This window comes from Vidua chalybeata, chromosome 2 (genome assembly GCF_026979565.1).
Source record: "Vidua chalybeata isolate OUT-0048 chromosome 2, bVidCha1 merged haplotype, whole genome shotgun sequence".
Classification (NCBI taxonomy): Eukaryota; Metazoa; Chordata; class Aves; order Passeriformes; family Viduidae; genus Vidua; species Vidua chalybeata.
Window position 1 is genome coordinate 70,049,026 of NC_071531.1, and position 23,306 is coordinate 70,072,331.

At 46.2% G+C, this 23,306-nt stretch overlaps 1 protein-coding gene across 1 annotated transcript in view; it reads left to right on the plus strand.

Annotated features, from left to right (window-relative positions):
* Positions 1–7,101: 7,101 nt before the first annotated feature.
* VANGL1 (VANGL planar cell polarity protein 1) overlaps positions 7,102–23,306 on the plus strand; it is a 45,770-nt gene continuing 29,565 nt past the window's right edge. The window contains exons 1-4 of the mRNA XM_053934281.1: positions 7,102–7,134; positions 14,976–15,263; positions 16,999–17,125; positions 20,311–20,918. Coding sequence (XP_053790256.1) covers positions 15,181–15,263; positions 16,999–17,125; positions 20,311–20,918 — 818 coding nt within the window. The 5' untranslated portion in view covers positions 7,102–7,134; positions 14,976–15,180. The remainder of the gene's footprint in view (positions 7,135–14,975; positions 15,264–16,998; positions 17,126–20,310; positions 20,919–23,306) is intronic.

Genomic DNA, 23,306 nt, shown 5'->3' on the forward strand with positions numbered 1-23,306 from the left:
GCTGCCAAAATTTGAGACTGACTATAAATGATACCTTTCCTTCTCCCACAACTCTTATTTCATTACACAGGTTTTTGTTGCAGCTGTAGGGCAAAACCGGTTCCTTACTGCTGTCTAAAAAAAATGTGTGAAAGGTTCCATGACCCTTTAATTCACTTTTTGGGGCAGAGTTTTTGATGTTGGCTTTGCTGTACTACAAGAGAACTTTCCTGTTTTTCACACTGTTGACACTATTATTAGCCAATGTATTTTTTACGGTGTTTTTGTACAACCAGGCAATTAGTAGCTCTCCTAATAAGTGCTGTGACCAGGGAGACTGTGAGGTGGTGGCAAACTTAATTGAATTTGAAGTTCAGCTTCCAATAGGCAATCACCCTACAAGCAGTGGAAAGTATGTCCCTAAATATCTCATTGCCAACATACATCTCACTGGCTGCATTTACACTGCCCCTGTGGCACCATCTGGTTATTTAATAATTCCAGGCCTGCCATGGCTCATCATGCTGACTGGTGTGCTCCACATGAGGAGAAGCCCTCCTGAGCTGGATACTCTGTCCTTCACTCTTGGCTGTACCAAACAAGCCCATGGGATTTGTTACCTCCTTTGACCCTGCTGGAGCTGAGGGCAGCCAGTGCTGCACAGCACCTCTATGGGTAAGACCTTTCTTGCAGCTGTTCTTAGGAACAGCCCCCTCTGCCTTTGGCAAAGTGCCTGCAGGATCAGAGTCCAACTGTGAGGGCTTGGAGGGGTGAGAGGTGGTGAGTGGATGTATGTTGTTTTCCCCAGTCTCTCAAACTGGCCCTCTTCCAGCAGGCCGGCTGGTGGCACTGTTAATCAGCTGCAGCAGCTCACAGTGCTTCTCCAGCCTGGAAAAAACGCTCCCTCTTTCCCAGAATTAAAACACCAATTACGCTTTTTTCTTTGGCAGCTTGACTGAACACATAATTTCAGTCTGCAGACTCAAGGCTCTGTTCCTCCACCTCTTCTTTTTCCTGCATGTTTATTGCCCTTTGTTAAAAGCTTTAGTTCCCAAGTATTCCAGTGCATGCAGTCTTGTCCTCAGTGTCACGCACACCTAAGGGTTCTCTGGCCACCAACTGCACAGGAACAAAGGATTTGTCCTGTGGCTGGGTTCCCCAGAACAGACTGAAGTAGTGCGTCTGCCCCCACTATGGCCAGCCATTCCTTTTTGAGGCCTCATGCTTTCCTTTGTTTCAGCCTCTGTCCTGTGCCCCCTACCCTGCTATGATTGACTAGAGTTACAAGGGAGAGGAGTGCTGACTGTTAATATCCCTTAGCCCTTAAGGTCCACAGGGAGCTGAGAGGTACCTGTAACACAGAGGAAAAGGCATGGAAGGTAACAGATTCTAGCCCTCTAACTCAGGGGCAAGTAAATAAATCAGGTTATTGTCCTCTCTTATCCTTTTCAACTGTACAGATGAAATCTACCTTATTTTGTTCCCTTTAAATATACTTAGGAAATGCTTCTGGAGTGTGGGGACTTTGTTGTGGGTTTTTTTGCTTGCTTTTTTTTTTTTTTTTTCCACAATGTTCTGCAGTATTCTTTAAATCTGCTGAACCCGAAGAAAAGCTCTACCTCTGTCTGCTTTGAAATGGAAGTGAGATTTCAACTGAATCCTGAATTGGGTTTTGCGGAAACTCAGCCAAGTCAAGTTTTTCTAGTGTTGCTACCCACCACCGTTTCTCTTTATTTGGGCAGAAATGTATTTCAGATAATTAATTCCATAAAGGGCTCAGCAGCTTTTATACAAGTTGCTATACAAAACAAATGTATCATGCTGTTTCTTTAGCTGTGCAGTACTATGCATTTTCCCTTTCTAAATAGCAGCCACCCCAAAAGGGAAGGAAGGTGTTCTTTTGTAGTCATGTCCCTTTGGCCTCTCTCTCTCTCTCTCTCTTTTCTTCCAAACAAGATTTTTTGCAGCAGAAGAGCTGAAAAGTGGCACCTTGTGCATTTCTGTTATTACACGTTTACTTAAACTTTCAATGTAAGCTGCTGGAGTGAGGTCAGCGGCTGAGAGCTCGATCATGCACAGCTGAGATTGGCTATATGAGCAGTTTCATCAGATAGGCCCTATAAAGTGACATCCAGTCTCAGGAAAAAACTTTGCACCCTGTGCTGGAGGCTCCAGCTGATGCTATATAAAAGCAGGCTGTAATTCAGAGTGACATTTATACTTGTGCTGGCTCAGCTCATGCTTGTGTTTCTTGACAAAGCACTGCCTCTCAGTCTCAGGGCATTATGCACACAAATTTTCTCTTTAGTGGCCTGTAACTTGAGAACGATCTTTCCCTTCTATTCAGGAAGTAATAAAAGCAATACCAAGGTCAGAAATCAATCAGGTTTTATAGACATATGTAGACATATGATTTTGTCACTGAATTTTGTCAGGGACAAAAATTATCTGGGTATGTCATGGTGTGTTGGGGAAGGTGGAGCCTGGGTTTTGAGGAAAGAAGAAGAATGGTTTCCAAGGTGATGGAAAAAATCTACACTGAATTCAACCTCAGTATCTTAACAAAAATATCATATGTGTGTATCTCCAAACAGAGCAGAATCTGACCCACAAAAATGTTCAATAGAAAAATATAAGGATAAGGAGATTGATTAATTTAAAAATAAGTGAAGCCAAGGTCCTGGAGGAAAAAGAAAAGCAAACTTTTGAGCTCAGAGATGACTTAAAAGTGTAACATACATGTCAAGTTGTGTGAAAACTCGCACCATTTTACAGTATATGATCCTGGAAGAGAGAATGTAGACCTTTATTCAGATGATTTCAGTGAGTAGCAGGTTGCTCATGTACTGTGATCAGCAAATCAAAGTGTAAGACAGAATGATTCAAAACCTTAAAGGATTTGCCATAAGAAAGGATGATGTCTACATTTCAGAAAGTGCCTCATCTCTCCCTGGTTTTCTGTCCAACTCATGCTTTTCACAGTTAAAAGTCCAAGCCTGAGGAATGCAGTAGATGGATTAACAGAATTACATACAAGTGTCTTCTCTAGAAAACTCTTCTCTGTATCATTTTGGATTTCCTGCGAGTGTGTGTATTTCATGTTGGACTACACCATCCACCCATCTTGGCCCTGGTCAGATGGTACTGCATTGGTGGGAAGGCACGTAGACCCTTCAGAAAATGTGATGAAGACAGGAACTGTCAGGATCCTCATGTTTCAGGCAGGAAGAGAATGTTCCTGCTAGCACTTGTAACATTTTCCTGTGTGTTTTTTCAAAGCTAAGGATAGAAACAGCCCCTTGAAGTAGCTGTATGAGATGAGAATGCTAATCATGGTGCTATTGAAAAAAGCAAATCAACAGAGAGTTAAGGAAAGACAGAAGTTGCCTTTTGTAAAATCTGAAAAAGGCTTGGGTTTTGGTGACTCAAGCAGAAAAGAATGACTTAATTAACTTGCTAAGTGCAGGGCATCTACTAGCCTTTCTCTACTGCTTCCAGTGAATTTGAGGCTGCAGCATTGACATTCACATGATAAGGATTGCTTTGTTTTCCATAGAAGAGAGACAACTTTGGAACAAATCAGAGGTATTTATGGTCTCATAAAATGATCTCAAGTCTGCTGTAGAAAGGGATGAAGAATCTGAAATCATCCCTTTCTTGTGTGCCACTTCATGAAACAGTTTGGGCCTGGCTTCATATGAGTGCCCTAGCTCCTCACCTATCTGTGTATACAACTAAGATCATGCCATAAGGCAGGGCCAGACCATATAGTTGACCACTTATAAATCGTTCCTAAAACATCTTCTGGCCACTGTTCCAGCAGGAACAGGAAAAGATCAAAGCAGAGGAGAATGGAACAGTGAAAGTGTCTTGCATTACAAGCACACTGTGGACCAGAGACCAACTTTGACATGGACATACTGGAGTCCACTAACATGATTCAGGGATTGGCACATCTGACACACCAGGAGCTGGGTTTTTTTAGCTTTGAGAGCAGGTTTCAGTGTGGAGTTGATGTGTGTAAATGTGTACCAATATGTATAAATATCAGTTGGAAGGGAGTAAAAAAGTGGAGCCAGACTCTTCTCAGTGGGACCTAGTGAAAGGAAAAGAGGGAACAGGTGCAAACTGAGATGCATGAAATTACATTTAAATGTGAGAAAACCCCCATTTTTACTATGCACGTGTTAAACGCTGGAACAGGTTGCCCAGGGAGCTTGTGGACTCTGTCTTCGGAGATGTTCAAAACCCTGCCTGGCACAGCCCTGAGCAACCTGCTTTAGTTGACCCTGTTCTGACTGGAAAGACTGGACCTCCAGAGGTCCATTTGAGCTGAAACAATTCTCCTGTGAATCTGTAAGATCCATTCAGGTACCTTAAAGAAAACCCTAATCAACTCTAATTTTACCTATTCAGTAGTATACAGGAGCAGAGCATTTCACAAATTTCTGAACTATGACCCTACTACACCTGTAGCTTGACTCATACAAAACATTTCCTCATGTCTCAGAGGTTTAAACAGATGATGAGAGATAAGCATGTAACAATATCAGATTGTGCCCCTGAGCCCATCTTCAGTATATTCCTCCTTTGCCAGTCTTCTGTGTAACACCTTTGTATTAAATAATGGTCTCCGGGCTTCACCCAGGTGCCCAGCCAGTCCGGGGAAAACCCTCGGCTGACCGGTCCACGGGGAGGAGGTGGTGGTACCCGGATAACTCCACCGGATGGACGAGAGGACTCTGGAGTAGCTGTATTCCTAGAGGCTTTATTGTAGGAGAAGCGCAGGAACAGGAGGAGGAGATGAGGGACACAAGCGCTCTAGGAGGGAGGAGGCTCCAGGAGCCTCGAGGGAAGGCGGGACTGGGTATATAAGTGCAAAGGAGTGGGGGTAGTCGGGGTACAAAGCAGCCAATGGGTGTCAGGCAAAGGGGAGGAGACAGGATGGGGTGACATACAGTGAACCAATCAGGGTACAGAGGAGGAGAGGTATTATAACAGGGGCCAATAGGGATAACAGAACAAGTGAACTTTCTGGAACTGGGGAGTATACTAAGCATTGATGGACAGCTCCTCTGGGGTGGAGGGCAGCAGGTGATTGATAGCTTTTTCTAGACTGGTGCTGCCTCCCAAGGGAGAGCGGGAACCCCTCCCATACACCTTGACCTGGTTAGGTGTGAGGGGCTTCACAGCTGGGTCTAACAGGTCTGAGCAGGGCATGGGTGCTGGTCCTCACTGAGGTTTGCATACATCCTTAGCAATCTCCTATCTGTGGGGTCCTGCAACAAGTCCTGCTGCTCTAAACCATGAAATGAGCATTGAGAAATCCTCTAAATATTCTTGAGCAGCTGCTGGGGCAACACGTTAGGAAAAGAAATAGGTTTAGCAGAGTTTGTTGCTTTCAAAGGTGTCTAGACTTTTGGTAAAAACCTCTTTCCATTGTTGATGTTTTCCTCTGAGTTTCTAAAACCTTTCAGGCAGGACAGTATCTCCTCCACACGGCATAGGTAAAACCTTGCTCCTTGGACCAAGTCTCTCCCCTGCCCCAGATGGGTGTCCTGCTTAAGCTCAAGCCTGTTGGTGTTTGTCACATTTTGCCCACCTCTGAGCAGGGCGAAATGTGACAAAATGAGCAAGCCCACGAGCCATGGAGAGCCCTCAGCAGGCAGTGAGACTGAGGCAGGCTTTCAGCAGGGTCTCCGATGCTTTTCAGGGCAGAGACAGTCCCTGGAATGCAGCAGAGTACTCAGGCCCTGGGCAAGTTTAGACACATGTTGATGCATAATACAAGATGGAGCCTATCAGTTGATACCAGATTCTTCCAGTCAGTCACAGGCTTGGGTAAGCATGTATGCCATGCAAAATAGGAGATAATATAACTACCAAATCAGAATGTTACGGAAAGGTTTCTTGTCATTCCTGGTTGACTGTTTCATTGTGAAGTTATTCCATGGGCTATGGGTGTTGAGTAGGGGGCAAGCACCACAAATAAAACCGTGGCATTATTTTGGAAAAAGGCAGGGAAGGCAAAGTGGAGGGGAAAAATAAAAGATGCCATCTACAGAAGCCACAATAATGCAAAACATACAGTATCTAATAGCAATAACTTCAGTTTCTTCTTAATTTGTTCCATTTGTGGCCTGGGTCATTCCTGAGCCGTTCAAAGTACAGGACTGGAATCTAGGAGGTCTAGATTTTCTTCATACATTCCCAGTTGCTAGCCCATTGTATGTCCCAAAAACGTAAATATTTTTAAAGGGTAAGACAAACCAAAGATGAAATTAAATAGGAGAAATATTTACATGTAGAAAAAGTGACCTGTGCTAACATAGGACTCTCCTGTTTCCTTCCCACCCGCCCAGAGCAAGTGGTGCCAGGAATTTGGTGCCCAAGGCAGGCTTCAGGCAAACGAGGCCCTTCTCCCTGGGAGGCAGGAGGTGCTTCCTCATGGCAGTTCTCTTGTGACCAGGGGCAAAGGGCGCTGCAGCTGCAGGTTTTGGGTGGAGAATAGACCAAGCCGTCCCGAAAGCAAGGCATTAGAGTGCCTGGCAATACACTTAGCCTCGGAGGAAACCCAAGGCCACCGTAGTCTGGGACAGGATAGCTCCAAGGGACTGATCTTTCTCTTGGAGGAGAAGGTGACGGCATAGGACAGGCGAGGAGTATGGCTGGGTGAAGGAGAGCTGCAGAGCCTTGGAAGAGCTGCGGGGCTCAAGGGCTGGGCACCGGGAGCAAGGAGGGCAGCGATGGAGAAAGCGGCAGGAGATATGAAGGAGCGTGTGTACGCCCGAGGTGCAGAGGAGGCTGAACTACCGGGAGAGGTTCAAGAGTCAAATCAGACCTCGGGGGCTGAGTAGCGGGTCCCGCCGCAAGGCCCCACCAGGTGCGGCTACAACAGGGCCCTGCTCTGGGGGCATTTAGGCGCTGGAGTCTCAGCGACCGTGAGGGCGGTGGCTTCCTGGGCAGGCGAGCCTCGCCCGGGGGCGGTGGCTCCGGCGGGGGAGGGACGGACGGGGTGCGGGGCGGTGCCGGGCACAGGAAGCGGAAAGCGGCAGCAGCGACGGCGGCCGCCGCCGGGGAAGGTGGCGGGGAGCGGCGCGGCGGCGGAAGGTCGGGTTGGTGCCGGCAGCAGCATGGGACGGCCGCGGGAGGGAGGTGGGTCTGTCCATCTGTCCGTCTGTCTGTGCGAGGCCGGCCGCGGTGCTGGGGGGCGATGCCGCTGCCCCCACCACGCCCTCCCGCCGCCGGGACCCCGGTGCTGTGGCGGCGGTGTGGCAGCCTCCGGCTCCCGCGCCTGGCCGCAGGGTCCGTGCCCGGCCGGGCGGTGCGGCTGAGAGCCCCGGCGGTGCCCGCTGCGGGGTCAGCCCGCCGCGTCCCGCTGCCCTGCCCGGCGCTTTCCGGGCTGCGCGCTGGTTCCCGTGCCTGGGCGGAGGTGGAAGGCGGGCGGGGGCCTCCCTCCTGCCGGCCGGGGCTCAGCCTGCCCGCCGTGAGGCTGCTGGGGCTGCGGGTCCGCGATCTCGGCATCCCGGGAGAAGCCATTCGGTGCCGGCGAGGGCCGTGGGCGCAGCCCCACACGGCGAGCAGCGCTCTGCTGCCGAACCTCGCCTTGCAAGGAGCCCGTGCGCTGTTCGTGCGAGAGGCTCCGCGCTGGTGTGAATGCTCTGCTGATGGTGCCTTGCCTGCCCACGCCGTGTAAAACAAGCTGCTCTGTGTTTGGGCTCATCCCGCTGGGCAGCACAGGAGGGGGAGCAGAACTGACGAGAGGGAGAGCTGCTGCGACATAACACAGGGGGTTTGGTTTTTTATTCAGAAGGTTGTCAAGGTGGTGAACTAACTCCCTTATGCCAAGGGTTGAACTCTTTGAATTGCAGAGTCGGTGAAAGCATAAGTGACTTGATGGCAGCGTTTTCGATCCTAGGAGGCAGGTGGGCGATTTTGTGGCTGTTTGGAGCAGTGGGATTTTTTTGACCCTGGGTTTGTCAGTAATGAACTGCCTACAAGATCTGTGCAGCTATAAAGAGTTAAGAAACGGAGTCACGCTGGCTGGAAGTGCAAATTAGGATGTTATGAAGTATGTTCTGTGATATCATTGCCTGTGAGCTCAGCCTGACTTCAAGGAGGAGAGTTGTGGAGAAGGACGCTTCAGCAGTGCTTTGCTACCTTTGAAAAGCTTCGTTTTGACCATGCTTGGCTCTTTTCCCCCACTGGGGTTTGGCTATTTAGCTGGCCACAGCTATGAGGCTAATGTTGGCTCTGTGATCACAACACAGAGTTGTTAATTTTGAAAAATAACTATGAATGGTGTCTTGTAGAAAGCCTTCTTTAAAAATGTTCCCTGTAGCTCAAATTCTGGAATAATCCCAGGCTATACTGGAACCAGCCAGGTGAATATCTAACTGCTCCCAGCCATTCACCAGCAGCTCCCAGTGGTTGCTTCTGGCCTTTTGGTTTTGGTTAGTGGCAGTTGCTCCTGGTGGCTGTTGGCTTATGGATATGTGCACCTGGAGAGGGCTTCCTGTCATTGTGAGACTGAGATACAGTACTAGGACAACACTACCAAATGCCTGCAGTTGTACTAGCAGAACTTCATGTTGTGTTGTTGTAGCCTGCCTTCCTTACCCCCACCCCCCCACTCCCCCCCCCCCTCCTCCCCCGCCACCTCTTGCAGCCAAAGCAAAGGATAGTATCAGAAACGTGACTTTGCTGCTGCAGGGCTTGTGCTGCTTGTGTGGGGGACTTGAGAGGCAGACCTGAGTGGAGAGCTGTGATGTCCAGGTCTGCTGGTGGGAAACAGTAAGCTCATGTTTCTCCATGTCTGGTACCGTCACTTTGAAGAAGAAAATGAACCCATGTAAAAGCTATCTTAGTACTTCTTTTAATTTCTCATTAGCCTGTATGTCAGAATTTTCTGACGTGGGTCAAATTAAAAATCAATGGTTTTTTCCTCAGGGGTCAACACCTTTGCCCTCTCTGCTTGCAAGGATAGAATGACATTGAGCTTTTACTGATTTGAGTGTGAGGGAGATATAGAGAGACTCCATTCTGTGAAGTCCCACTGTGCTGTGTCCTGGGAATTTTCTCAGGGTCTGTAGACTTCTTTTTTGTTCTAAATTTAAATAGAAAATGCTGGCAGATATGAAATGTCTTAAAGACCGGGGTACTCTTTCAGTAGAGAAACCTTTTGCAGTCCATACCTTTTAATGCCAACTCAGTATCTAAGTGCTATGGCTGAAAGCAAATATTAAAAATGAGGTACAGGTGCTGCCTGCTGGGATAGGCAGTCAGCAGTGTCTTGTGAGACTCTTTTCCCCATTTGTTTTGTTTTAAATGTCAGTATGGAAAACTGTATTCCTATGTACAGTCCCAGTGCCTCTGGTGTCCTGAGGTTGAGGGCACAATACCTTGTGCCACGTTGCATGGCTCTGGGGTTAAGAGGAGCGTTGGAAGGTTTTACAGCACAGAACAGACCCATGAGTGAGGAAGGACAAGCTTTCACTGGTCTGACAGGATGGCACTGAGGTGTAGTTTGCATGATAGTCTCAAATGCTCATTGTGCTTCAGAAACTTGGACAGCACAGGTGTGGCTCTTGGAGTGGGCAAAGGAAGCACTCCAGGAAGTGCTTCACAGAGAGAGCTTCCAGCTGTGTAACAGGGGAACAAGAGGCTGGGGGTTACTGCTTGGAAACTCCAATCACCTGAGCGATGGTTTTGCCTGTGTATTTCTCTTGTCAGTTGCCGTGTTTTCAGACCTGTGTTGTTGCATGTTCTGATTAAACAGTGGATTGTGTCAATAAACCAAGTGGCTTTTCTTTCTGAAATATCCATGTCATGGACTAATGGTTTTCAGCTTTTGGGCTGGAAATTCCAGGGGATCTGTGAAATCTTTCTGAGGACCCTCTGAGAAGCAAAAGAAAAGAGAACCTCTTGCTAGAGGGCTTGAATTTGCTGACTACTAAATGGGTTTTTTTAGAATGAGGGGCTTGCAAATCAAGAACCTCCACCATAGAGTTAAAGCCCTGGTTTAGTTATATATATCTGAAGGCCAAAATTGACCTCATTTAGTGACATGCAAAAAAAAAAAACAACCAAAAAAAACCCAAATATTTTAGAAAAACCGTGTTTCCCAAAGCTTATTGCCTGTTAAAACTGGAAGTCTTGGCTCAGTGAGTAGATGGCATGGATCAAGTTGCTGGATTGGGGCCTGCTCAGGAAATTCAAAAGCAAGAGGTTCCTGTGGCATTGCTCATAGGTCTTACTATGTCTGCAGTTGAAGTTACGCAATTTCTCCTTTTTCCTGAAGTGAATAATGGGAATGTGCTGCAGCAGTACTGTGAGCCAAGCCAATGCCAGAGTTGGAAAAGCTTCCTCACTGCTTAGCTGTCTTAATTGTTTTTGCTTTTGAACCCTCAGTGCTTGAGGTTCAGTGTGTTTGATTTGCAAAGCTCTTCGTTTCACTAAATGAAGGAAAAAAAAAGATTTCTCAGTGCAATAGCTCATGGGCATCCATTACCCCATGGACAGCTGGTGCTGTTTAACAAGTGAGGCTGACGGCGTTTGCAGCTGAATTGTGTGCACATCCTCATGGACACTTGTGGCTGCTTGGTCTCCAGATGGCACTTCCAAATACATACAACTTCATGAACTGACTGGTAAACCAACTCTAATTGATTGCAAGTTTTAAACAGAACAAGATTGAAACTGTGCAAAGATTTCAAAGAGGAGCTGCTCTGGAGTTATTTGCCTCAACTTCACAAGGGAAAATCCATTGGGAAAGCATGGGGTGTAAAAGGGAGCTGTTGTTTGTGTTTGCTCTCTTTGATTTAAAGATGTAACTTGCTCTTTTAAATTTCTCTTGGGCTGGGAGCCAAACTGCTCTCCCTTGAAGACGATCACAAAGCAAACTTCATTGGAAATAGGATTGGGCTTCCAGTGTGGAAAATAGCAATTCAGAAGAACTCTTTCTGAGATTTATGAGCATATGAAAAGAGGGAGTTACAATGAGTTGTGTAGCTGTGTAGAAACTGTAATTACAGTGATCTCTGTGGTATTCAGGGGTAACTACATTTCTTCACTGTCATGCAGGGTGCAGCAGTCCTCCTTGCCAGCACATGGTCCCAAAATTTACTTTGGGGTGCCCTTACATTGTTTTCCATCTAGTATTTGGCTTCTTTCTGTCATCGGTGAGTAAAGGAAAGGCAAAGTGAGAGTGCTGGCCCTACCTGGGAGCAAAGTTCTGGTTGTACAGTTTATACAACTGTTGTGGTAGAGCAGAGGAGGCATTCCCATCTCCCCTCTTGTTGTTCGCTTGTGCTGCTATTCACCCTGATATTGGTTTTGATGTTTTGAGCTGTGCTGTGAACTAGGTCACGGAAAAGATCCAAGACAAAAGCATGGCAGGGGGGCGAAAAGGGATTTTTTGTTTTGTTTTCCAGCAGTGCTGTTTGCTTGCTGAGAATTGTGTTGACACAACCAAGAGTGGTGAACCGTGGTGTGGAGGTGGAAGCTACTTACACCAGCTTTCTTGTCAACGCTGAAATACAGTGCAACTGTACCCTCAGGCCAGCAGAGCTTTGTTTTATGCAGGGCCAGAAGCTCTGCAAACAGACCATGCCTTCAGCAGAGTCCTGCAAGATGTAATGATCTTTTGTGAAGCCATTTCGATTGGCTACATTGGACTCTGAATTCACGCTCTTTTGTGAAGGGATGAGGCCCCAAATGATGGGGCTGCTGCTTTAAGCAGAACAGTTGTTCTTGCCCAGAGGGGTAGGGTAGGAATCATCATTAACAGTGATTTAGTAGTGCAGGTGTGTAAAGACTGTGCTTAGTTTGGATATGACTGTGTTATAAAGGACATACGTACAGCTTGTCTTCTCTAGGTCTCCTCAGGCTCTAGTAGGGGGCACTCTTGGGGTGGTAGCTAATCCAGGGTTGACTTATGTCAATGCCATTGGAAGAGTTCCAACCCAGAGATGTAGTTTAGCTTGTTAATTGTTTTTTGGTCCCTTCCTTACCTCTTCCACAGCAATTTCAGAAGCTTTTGTGGTGTAAGGCTGCCCTGCCTTCCTGCTATGAAATAGAGCAGGAGGTGGGTAACTGGCTTGGCATGGCTATAAGGAGTGTGTGTTTGGACTGTGCTCCTTGGACTGTTTGGACTACTCCCTCCTTGGCTGGGAGTGGTGTCTATTTAGCAATCCAGGCTACCCTCTGTTGGACAAATCTAGGAAGCCTTCTTGACAATCAATCTCAGCTGGATACCAAGCAAAGCAGCTTTGCAGCTGAGATTGGGCAGATGTATTTTGTTCCTGATCGGCCTGTGAGTGCCTCGACAGGAAGATCTATTTAGCCACTGGTGTATCCTGCAGCTGGGGCAAAGAGGTGCAGAGTCCCTGAGTTCATAGTAGAATAATTTAGGTTGGAAAATACCTCTAAGATTACTGCTTTTGATGGTGATCCAGGAGACTTGATGGTTTTTGGGGGCCGCCTTGTTGACTTTTCACAAAGCTGTGTCAAAACCGTTGCTCTTGCTTACACAGAAAAGGAAAGTTGGCATGATCCAGCCTGCCCTGATGTTCTTGTGTTGGTCTTTTCTGCCTGATGCCCAAGCATTGCCTTACTTCACTCACCATCAAATGGGCACTGCTTGTTCATGGTACCTGCCCAGGCAGCCTGTGCATTTCCACAGCAGCCTCTACCTGCAGAAATGTTCCCAGAGGCCTCCAGAGAAGTATGATCCTGTGCTGATGGGATGAGAGGTGTCAAAAGAGGAGCTCTATTCCTGGTGCCTACCTCAGCTCTGTTTTACCTGGGATTTGAGGGAAAATTCTTTTATGTGGTTAGAGGAAAAGGGTGAGAGTTTATACTTTCCTAGAGGGCTAGGAAAAATATGTAACCCTTACTGATGTATGCCAGCAGCTCTCCTTGCTTCTCCTATTCCTGTAATGCAGTGATATGTATCTGTGAAGGTAATGGTTGTTCTCAAAGGGACTCCAGTAACATCACAAACAGTGGTTTAAAACTACAATAACTTGTCACCTTTCTTCAGCTGAGGGTGTTTCTGGTCTGTGGTGCCTAATGACTGTAAAGTCCTGTGTAGCCATCTCCTCATAGTGCTTTTTGAATGTAGGGGGGTCGTGGCCTCACTCCCATTTATCAGACTAAGACAAACACAGATAAAGGATTTTTCTGTGGTTGCCTAGCAGGACAGTAGAGGTAAAAATCAGCTTTAATGAGTCACAGCCTATTGCTGGAGCAGTAAGATAGAGGCTGTGTGCAAATCTTGGGAGTTAACGAGTGTTAACATCACATCCTAGGCTGGGGGATTTTTCTTCTTGTTACAGTAATGATGCCATTTTCCAAACTGTGCTGTGCCTTGGCTTTGTTTTACTGTATTTAAATCCATCCTTGTTCCTTTCGTCCTGAAACCGGGCCTTATGGTCCCATCCTTATTCGTCCTTTCCGTATGCTCTGAGGCACAATATGCCCTTAGAGCTTGGGAATCCTGCACACAAAAGGTCCCCATGCCTTTCTGCTTTCCAAGAGCCCTGGAAAGCCCAAGTGTTGTGCAAATACCTGCAGCTCTGGATGCAGTGGGGGTGCTGCTTTACTTTGTTGCAGATTGCACCGCCAGCCAAGGAACCCTGTGGGGAAGAGGCTTCCTTCTTTGGCACTGCTTGCATGTGGTAGAGCACTCTGCTGTGAGCTTCTATGGAGGTGTTAGTGGAGGAATCTTATGGCTGGCAAGAATAGTTGGCCAAAACAGGATTTCTGTTGTTGTCCCTCTGTCTTTGGGGGAGGAGAGGGATGAAAGCAGTGGTTGCCTGTTTTGTTGCTAGCAGCTTCAAAAACTGCGGTGAGCAGAAAATTACGGAGGGATCTAATTTAATTTTAAAGTGTTCTTTTGCCCACTCTGAAAGCATGGGATGGCTTTAGTCCTGTGTTGGCTGGAGGCAGAAGTTGCATAGGCAGAAGGCATGTGAGAGTGCTCCTGTATGCCAGAGGAGTGTTGGGCTGTGCCAAGGTACCTCTATCCATAGCTGCCACCCTTCCCTCTTCCCTATTTGCATGTGTTTCCCCAAACTGGTGATTAACTCCCCTCCTTTCCATTCTCTTCTCACCTAGGGATGATGTCTACCCTTCCTTCCCACAGGGAAGCCCTTCCTTCCCTCAGGGCTCAGGGGTTTTGACATGTTACTGTTGGGAATAGTTCTAATGTTGCCCTGCTCCTGCTCCGAAAAGCATGGCCCTCTTCTGCCCTTTACAGATGGGACTTCTGCTACTGTTCCAAATGGAAGTACATTGTAAGAAGCGTTGGCCCATATAAGCTAGATGTGATCTCTAATCGACTCTCCCCAGTGTTATTAGTATGTGTATATATAGAGATGATTTTTAATAAAATTGAGTTCTTCGAGGCCCGAATTTGCTTCTGGAGACAAAAGTTACAAAGGAGAGGGAGGTGTTCACAGTGCCATTGATTGTATAGTAACTAATGCCTATATAATGGGCACACCTTGCAGTTACGAAAACAAAGCAGGTTCAGACATGATGGGCTGATTCTCTCCAGCATTTCTCCTAGGGAAGTTGCACTCACCCCCACCCCTTGTAAACAGACTATAATGCTGCTGTTCTGAATCGGGGGTTATTTGGGCTGTGTGTCACACAGGAGAAAAGATGTGGTGTCGAAGCCAAGCCTGGTCATTTTTCTCTGGGTGAATTTTAGTATGCAAGGCTGCTGTCCCTTCTCCAAGTCATTGTCCCTACCAGGTGACCTAGACAGTCTCTTCCAGATTTTTGGATGAATGGGCTAAACTCTGCAAAACAGATGCACTGAATTCATTTAAAGCTCTTCAAATGCATATATATCACTAGATCAGAAGGAGAGGCTGACCAGGACAGGCTTGATGAGTGTGATATGCAGCTAGAGTGAGGGAATTCTTGCAGCAGGGATGATGTCTTGCTTTCCTTAGAGTGCACTTCCATGCCTGTTTCTTGTTTCTTAGGTCAATCGTGAGAAACCAAGCACCCTCCCTCCCCTCCCCTCTGATCAGATTCCTTTTAAGTGAAGCTCACTCAATCTCTGAGGACCATCACCGATGACTGGGAAGCAAAGAGTACCCGGGAAAGCACTTTTACCACGGACTCCACCTCAGGAGCACCAGGAACTCATCTTCTAAATAAAATCTGTGCCCCTTCTGTGCAGACCCGATGTCTGCTGCAATGGATACAGAATCAACATATTCGGGATACTCCCACTACTCAGGTCACTCCAAAAAAGCTCACAGACAAGGGTAAGGAAATGTTTGTTTTTAATTACTTACTGCTCTAAGTTAGGGTATGTCCTATGGCAAAAAAACTGGAAGCCAGGATAAAATCAGTGGATCCTCATCTCTGGATGTGGAAAGTCCGCATGCGGAACACAGTGAGGAGACTTGAAGCTGCTAATTCAGTGATATTCAGCCTGTTGGATGCATGCTGGGATTATGTATGGCCAAAAAGATAGGGATAGTGCCAGCAGAAAGAAAAGATCACCTAACTCCCCTCTTAAAGGGGAGGGGTGAGTACAGTATCTGGGGAGAAGACATGTTAAACTTTCTAAACTGATAATTGCTAGTTGTCTTCTGATGCCATTTCTTTATTTTGTGATATTAAGGTTTCCTGCCTCTCCCCACCCTCCTCCAGCCTATTCTGTTAATGGTGTGTTGAGGTTTTTTAAATAGAATTTGAGTGGTACTTGAGTCGGCAACAAGTCCTTTATCAGCGTTGATTGGATTAGAAGTCAGGCTTTTCTGAACTTGAATAGCAAGTCCTCTCTGTTGTGGTAGTTCAACAGCCTGAAAACCCATCTGCTCTGAAACTTCTGATTATTTGGAAACGTTTCCTTTTCTTTTTTTTTTCCTACATTATACTTAGTTTTACATGTAAAATATGTGCCACTTACTGTTTGCAACTTATTACTGGGCTGGTCCAAAATAATTTTGCAATTCGGAAGCAATTACCCTGTGTGGTTGGAAAAAGAAATATTCCATGAAGTCTCTTTGCTCACAGTCCAGTTACCGAGTAAAACATGTCTTGTTTGCCTTTTTCCCTTCTTTAGCATCCAACCCGCAATAGAGACTGTCCTTTTAAACTTAGAATGCTGTGTGGAAAGATGCCTTCAGAGTTCCAAAAACAACATAAAAATCCTAGAGCCCTTCAGCTGGAAAAAGTGTCATCCCATTAAACCTTTGGGCTTTGGTAATTCCAAGAGAGAGGCAGAGCTGGGATACTCATGAGGGTTAAGCCAGTCCCTGAGCACCGTGAGAGTTTGCAGTGCAAAGGCTGCTTTCCTGTCCATGTGGGAACGGGGAGGAAAGCATTTGTGAGCAGATTGGTAGGGCTTAATTCATCTTGAGACTTTCTCAGATGAGAAGCTGTGAGGTCTGCAAGGGTGCTCTGGAAATAAAGACTGGCCTTATACGCTTGATGTTCTTGCTTTCTTTGTGAGAGGTTAACTTGAGGTTATTAACCAGTGGAAATAAACTTCACCAATTGTCCTACAGTGTTAAGGTCAGAGATGACAAGACTCTGCTTTGCAGGAACTAAAGCTCTATTGATTAATTCCTCGTGTTAACTGGGCATGTCCCTGGAAGACACTTTCCTGTGAGAACTGTGTAGACCAGTAAATTCCAAATGGCATTGCCAGTTGTTTGGAGCATGCAGGCTTTCATTTTAAGCACAGCACTGATGGAAGGTGTTTTAAGAGAATGTGAGGTGATGGGCATGGATCCCTGTCCTCCCCTCTGCTATCACTGAGGGGGTGGTCTGTCCCAGCCTCCAGGCTGTCAGCTTGTCTGGGCAAAGTCCCTTTCTACCTCCTCCAGAGCTTGTTTTATTGCAGCCTGAGTCTATGTTGATCAAGAGAAGGACAAATTTGGCTGATCTAATGCTTGGGGCACCTGTTGCAGGTAGAGGTGCAGCACATTTCAGGCCATGCTCCATAGAGTAACTGGTGATATTGTTCTCCTCCTCCTCTGTTTGAAAAAGGAGCCGGGACAGACACAAATCTCCCCGAAGCAAAGATGGCAGTCGGTCTGAGAAGTCCGTCACTATCCAGACACCTCCTGCGGAGCCGCTGCTCGGGAATGACTCCTCTCGGGCAGAGGAGGGCCAGGTAAGGAGGATGTGAAAACAAACGTGGAGTGTGTGCTGTGAGACAGAGCATGTGGCTTGCTGGTTCATGAGTAGGAAAAAAAATTGCTTGCATGCTGTTTAGTAAAAAATCATGGCTTACGGGTGCCCTTCGCTCGTGCATACAGCCAAGGTCTCAGTCACTTCTGTCTTGCTCTGAGGGTGTTATTTCTGACAGCTCCTTGGGCACTACTTTGACTCTCTCCAGAGTGTCATCTGCCAAGCTCTATATAAACATCTGTTTCCATCATCTCACTGTGCATTATTCAGGTCAACCCTTTCAGCTATATGTGTATTTCAGTTTTTAACCAGGATTTGCTCTAGGTAATCTTGTAAAGTGCATTAGAACCAGGGTTCCAATAGGGAAGGGAATCAAGAACTGTGAAACTAGTGTGAAATAGCTGTGAAGGAGGATGGATTCAGAGAAAGGTAGTGCATTAACAATGGGTCCGGTAAAAACTAGAATAATGCTGCATTTGGATTGTACCTAGGATGGATCCAGTGCTCTCCTCTAGCAGGTGATGTAAAGGTGCATATTCATTTTCAAAGAATGGCTTGTGCTGCAAGACCTAGAATGTAGGATGCTTCAGTACCTCCTGGGCTGGATTTGGGGTTTGTTAATCCTTAGCTGTGGGGCTCCACTTCTGCCTTTACAAAAAAAGCAAGAAAATCAGTGTGCAGTTTCCAGCCAAGCTGTGTGTGGTGGTATTTGTAATAGTATTCATAGTGTACCTAGGGGTGTGCTCATTTCATGTCCTGTAATTTGGTATTTTGTAATCAGTTTCTTGTTTTCATGAGTCCCAGCTGTTATTTCAAATAGTTCTAAAGGTGCTGGTGAATTTGTAAGTCCTTGTTTTCATGCAGACCTCCTCAATTAAAGCAAAAGCTAAATAAGTTGATGTCTGAGCCAGACTTTTCTCCTAGGGAGCAGTGTCCTCAGGTCCAACAACCATGTACCACTAGAGATTTAACCTCATATTTCCTCTCCTGTGAGGAAAGGCTGAGACAGGTGGAGTTGTTCAGCCTAGAGAAGAAAAGGCTCTGAAGTGACCTTGTTTTGTGGCCTTTCAGTATCTGAAAGGAGCCTACAAGAGAGCCAGAGAGGGACTTTTTACAAGGGCATGCAGTGATAGGACAAGGGGGAATGGCTTTAAACTGAAAGGGGGTAGGTGTAGATTGGATATTAGGAAGAATTTATTTGCTGTGAGGGTGGTGAAGCACTGGAGAGGCACAGAGAGGTTGTGGATGCCCCATCCCTTGAAATGTTCCAAGGCTGGGATACTTGGGGCTTTGAGCAACCGGGTCTAGTGGAAGATGACCCTGCCCGTGGCAGGAGGGTTGGAACTGGATGATCTTTAAAGTCCCTTTCAACCCAAAGCATTCTCTGAGTCTGTGGTTCCATATAAATGCACATTTTTTCGCATTAGGCTGTAATCCACTTTTTCAAGTGGCAAGAGTTGCAAGGGCTAAACTGTGACTAGGGTTGCCTGTTGTCTTCTGGGACATAGCCTTAAACTGCCCTGGTGTTCCTGTCCCTTCTCTTTTCTGCACAATTTTGCAGCTCATCAAATGGAGGAAACTATGCAGAACTACTTAATGCATAAACATAAAATAGTTGAAATGCTTGAATTGCGGAGGTGCTGTTAAAGAGTACAATGTGGCAGGAATATGCTGCTTTTCAGGACATACTACAATGCAGATCTCTTCCGGGGCCTCTGCTTTGGTGAGAAGTGACTCAAAAAAAACCCTCATATTAATTCAAGATGCTGGCTATTTGTGGTTGATCTGTCTCAAAACCCTACTGCTCTAGGCATGGGAGGTATTCATGTCTTGGAGTGCATTAGAAGTTAAATCCATGGAGTTGGGAGTTGTTCCAAGTAGTTGTGCTGCTTCAGTCTAGTCCTTTCCCAAAGACTCTTTCCTCTAGCTCTTAAAAAGAAGTGAATAAAGGTTTAAAATTATGCCTGTCTCTTTCAAATAAGTTGTTTTGGTCAGCATGTGCATTTGGAGAAGTCTGAGGGAAGTTGTAAATCCTATTAATGACACAGACTGCAGGAAGATATTCTTAGGAAGAAAAGCAAAAATGTGCTTCTGAATGAGCATTGTGGCTACAAAGGTGCTAGGTGCCAATCAGCAGAGCCACATGCGTTGCCACTCTTTGGCATGCATTTGTGGGAAGCATCAGGAGCCTCCATGTGCATGAGTCACTCCAGCAGCAGCTGTGAGTCAAATCCGTACATGTCAGTGTAGCTCTTCGGCTGTGCCAGCACCTGGAAGGAGCAATTGGAGGCATTGTAGCATGGGAGAACCAATGCAGACATTGTCTGATGTTGGCTAGGGAAGAAATGAGACTTTCAGAACATGTAATGTAATCTGAAACTTGCCAGCATGGTGACTGTATTTCAGGTAAGCCTCTTTGTGGGTAAGTGGCTTCTGACAATGGCCTGGATTGTAATACCAGAGCTACTTGGCAGTCAAGGGTTCTCTAAATTTAAAAGCCCCATACCTGGAGATATCCTCTGTGATCACCTGTAATGTGTTGGTTTAACTAAACTTTATTAGATTGTCAGCTACTGAGGGCCGTGCTACTGTAGAGGAAAATAAAAGACAATGAAGTGGAGGAACTTGCTGGAGGTGTGGTTGCTTCTATTACGGATGGAAAAATAATGTGTGAACATGCTTTTGATTGTGTAACAACAACAACTGGCTTGAAACACTGAAATGAAAATTTCCCTTCCAGGTGCTTTTGTGGTATAGATGCACTGCAGAATTTGTGGGCTGGAAGAATACTAGTCCTTGCCTTGGACATGGGAACTGGTGATTACTACAGTTTCCAAGACTTATGTCATGTAACTCGTTAAATGTGCTGGAAGAAGAACCTCTGGGGGTACAGTGAGTGGCACAGCAAGCTGAGCTACCTGCTCTGCAGTTAGGGCTTTTAGCAGCTAATGTTTACAGTCACTGGTTTGGACAAGTTGCTGTTGTTTCCAAACCTTTACTAATTGTCAGGGTTGATTATTCACTATGTTTAAGGTATTGCTTTTGCTGTATATTTTTTCTGGAACTTAAGGCTGTCATAGCAATCTTTCCAAGCAAGAAAAATAGAACATCTGGAAGGAATAACCTGCTTGTTTCAATGTTATTTCTATGTATCTCTTCTTCCTTCAGGATGACAACTGGGGTGAGACCACGACGGCAATCACAGGCACCTCTGAGCACAGTATTTCCCAGGAGGACATTGCCCGGATCAGTAAGGATCTGGAAGACAGCGTTGGGTTGGACTGCAAACGTTACCTGGGCTTAACAGTGGCAGCTGTTCTCGGACTCCTAGTCTTCCTTACCCCCATTGCCTTCATTCTGTTACCCCAGATCCTGTGGCGAGATGATCTGGAGCCGTGTGGTACTGTGTGTGAGGGACTGTTCATCTCTGTGGCGTTTAAACTCCTCATTCTCCTGATCGGGACCTGGGCTCTTTTCTTCCGCCAACCCAAGGCAGACCTACCAAGGGTGTTTGTGTTTCGGGCCCTTCTGCTGGTCCTCATATTCCTCTTTGTGTTTTCCTACTGGCTCTTTTACGGCGTTCGCATCTTGGACTCGAAGGACACCAACTACCAAGGGATAGTGCAGTACGCAGTGTCTCTGGTGGATGCCCTGCTCTTCATCCACTACCTGGCCATTGTGCTGCTGGAGCTGCGGCAGCTGCAGCCCATGTTCACTGTCAAGGTGGTTCGCTCCACGGACGGAGAGTCGCGATACTACAGCTTGGGACACCTGAGGTAGGTGTGAGGCCTTGGAGTCCACTGGTGTAGATAAGTGTGGCTCTGCTGTGGCGTGAAGCATCAGCTGCATTTGAGTCTTTGTTGTTGCTGGTTCCTGAATCTTCCCCCAGAAGAATTCCAGAGTCCCTCTGGAGTTACCAAACTGAATCTCTCTGCCCTCTCTCTGAGTGTGGGAGAGGCTGTACCTGCCTCAGAGGAGTCCTGTGCATTTCAGTAAATGAAAAAAAGCTGATGTCATAACTTTGGGATGGTCAATAGCCTGATGAGATCTTTAAAATCCTTGTCTGCACTTCTTTCTTTGTCTCTTTACTGGAGGAAAGTGGAGAGCTCTCCTTGTGTAGTTGGGGCTTGCTTGTGCATTTTCATTGTAGGGGCCAGGCACTGCTTTGGGAGCAGCCCTTCAGGCTGTGCAGAGCTTAACTGCTCAGAGACTCCTGACAGCAGGCCAGGCCATGTGGCAGGAGCTGAAGGTTTCATGGCATGATGCTCTTTTTGCCATTAGGTATGGATCAGTTTGCTGGGTTGGATGTATCTGGGAGTATTTGGTAGGTAAGACAAGCATGCTGCTTCCACCCTTCTGCTGGCATTAGTGCTTCCCTCAGCAACGGTACAGAAAAGGACAGGTGTCTGAATTGCCTTAGTTCCTGTGTCCTGCAAAGCTCTCCAGAAATCCCTTAGTTCCTGTGTCCTGTGAAGCTAGCAGCTGAGCTCTGGAGATGATTCCCCAGGCTGAATGTGCACTTAAACATCTGTTCAGCTTATCCTGTCCAGACCCCAATGGCATGTGTATCTGTGGCAGATGAAGAGATTAGCATCTGCTGGTTTAAGTGGATGTAGGAGCAGTCTCCTGCAGCCTTTAGCTTAGCAGTGGAATTGCTTTGAAGCAGATTTAGTGGCTGAAGCTGAAGTCTGGGAGTTTTCTCCTGTGTAAAGAACTCGAGGCCTATTGGGTGAAGTAGGTCTGGACTCTGCTTTGTTTTCCTTGTCTGTAATATGTGAAGGGGAGAGCCCTTGGAAGTGCACCGATTGACTTAATTAAATGTCTCTTTCAGAATTTCAAAGATCTGTTGATTTTCTTGTGAAATCAAATTTTTTGAGTTTAACTGCTCTGTGGTCAGTGATCCAGCATAACTTATATGATGAGAGAGATGGAAAGATGACTGCCAGAGTTTCCCTGTGCTACAGTATTGTGCCTTGAGGTGTGATGAGGTAGTTCAATCGTAAGTGAATTCTGCAGAGAAACTTTGGTATGTGTCTGTATTTACCCATATACACACACACAGCAGTTTTGGTTTGAGAGTGTTTGCTTGGTGGTAGATTGTGAGTTTGTGTTTAGAGGAATTGAGATCCTACACCTGCCAGAGTCTGCATGTCTAACTTGCCATTAGAGGCAAAGAATTTACTTAAGAATCAAGGCCTGAATATTTAATAGTGCATGTGTTAGAAGCAGTGTTTTCTCCAACTCTTTCTTTGCAGCAGGGTTTTGAAATGCTGCTAAGGCAGCAAAGAGTTGTAAAACTTAGGATAAAATCTGAGATGTAGGAAAACTTGTAACTTCTCGTTTGTTGGCAAGCTGATTTCAGATTTGTTTGGTACTTTGAATGTAAGCCATGTAGCACATGGATGCTCCAGTGTCTTTTGTTACAGAAGAGACTCATCAAGCGTGTCTGATAATGCTAAACTGGTGTTGCTTTTTCCTTTGTTTGGCAGAGGAGCATAATGTGTATTGGCATGTGTTTTGAAACCTGTGTGTCTTTCCGTATTTACTGCTACAAAGGTAAAGCTGTAGGTTTGATCAGGGGCTGGGTGTCTCACAGCTAAGGAAGTTTGTCCTCTCTGTGTGTTACTTATGTGTAAGAGCTCTTGATCTTGATAAAGATTGTGGCTCCAATGTAACAAACTGCATAAAAAGTGAATGCAATTAATATCTCCTTCAGCTTCTAAGGGTTTAGGATTGTGACATGTTTGTGAAAAAAAAAAAAAAACAACCCATGATTATATTCACAGCATAATTTTGCAGAGTTCTCATTAAGGTCTTGTCATGCTTGTTGATGGAATGTAGGTCGGGGTCATAAGGTGCTGCCTTCTGCCCCTGATTCTCTGGCTGAGGCATGAGGCTGGAGTGGGAGGTCTGTTGATGGGAGAATGTGAAGACATGTAAGGACAGTCTGTATTTCAGGAAGGCTGGAGAAGCAGCCTTGTGGGTGTGCTGGAGAGGTAGTTCTAATTATGATGGAGTAGCCATGTACCAATTGCCACCATGCATGCTTGCCTCATCCTAACACTTTTAAGGGGGTCTTGGGGAGGTTTTGAGCTGCCACCTGGAAGGAAGCAGCTTGCTTTTACAGGTATATCAATCTGGCTGTCTCCTGAAATCAAAACCTT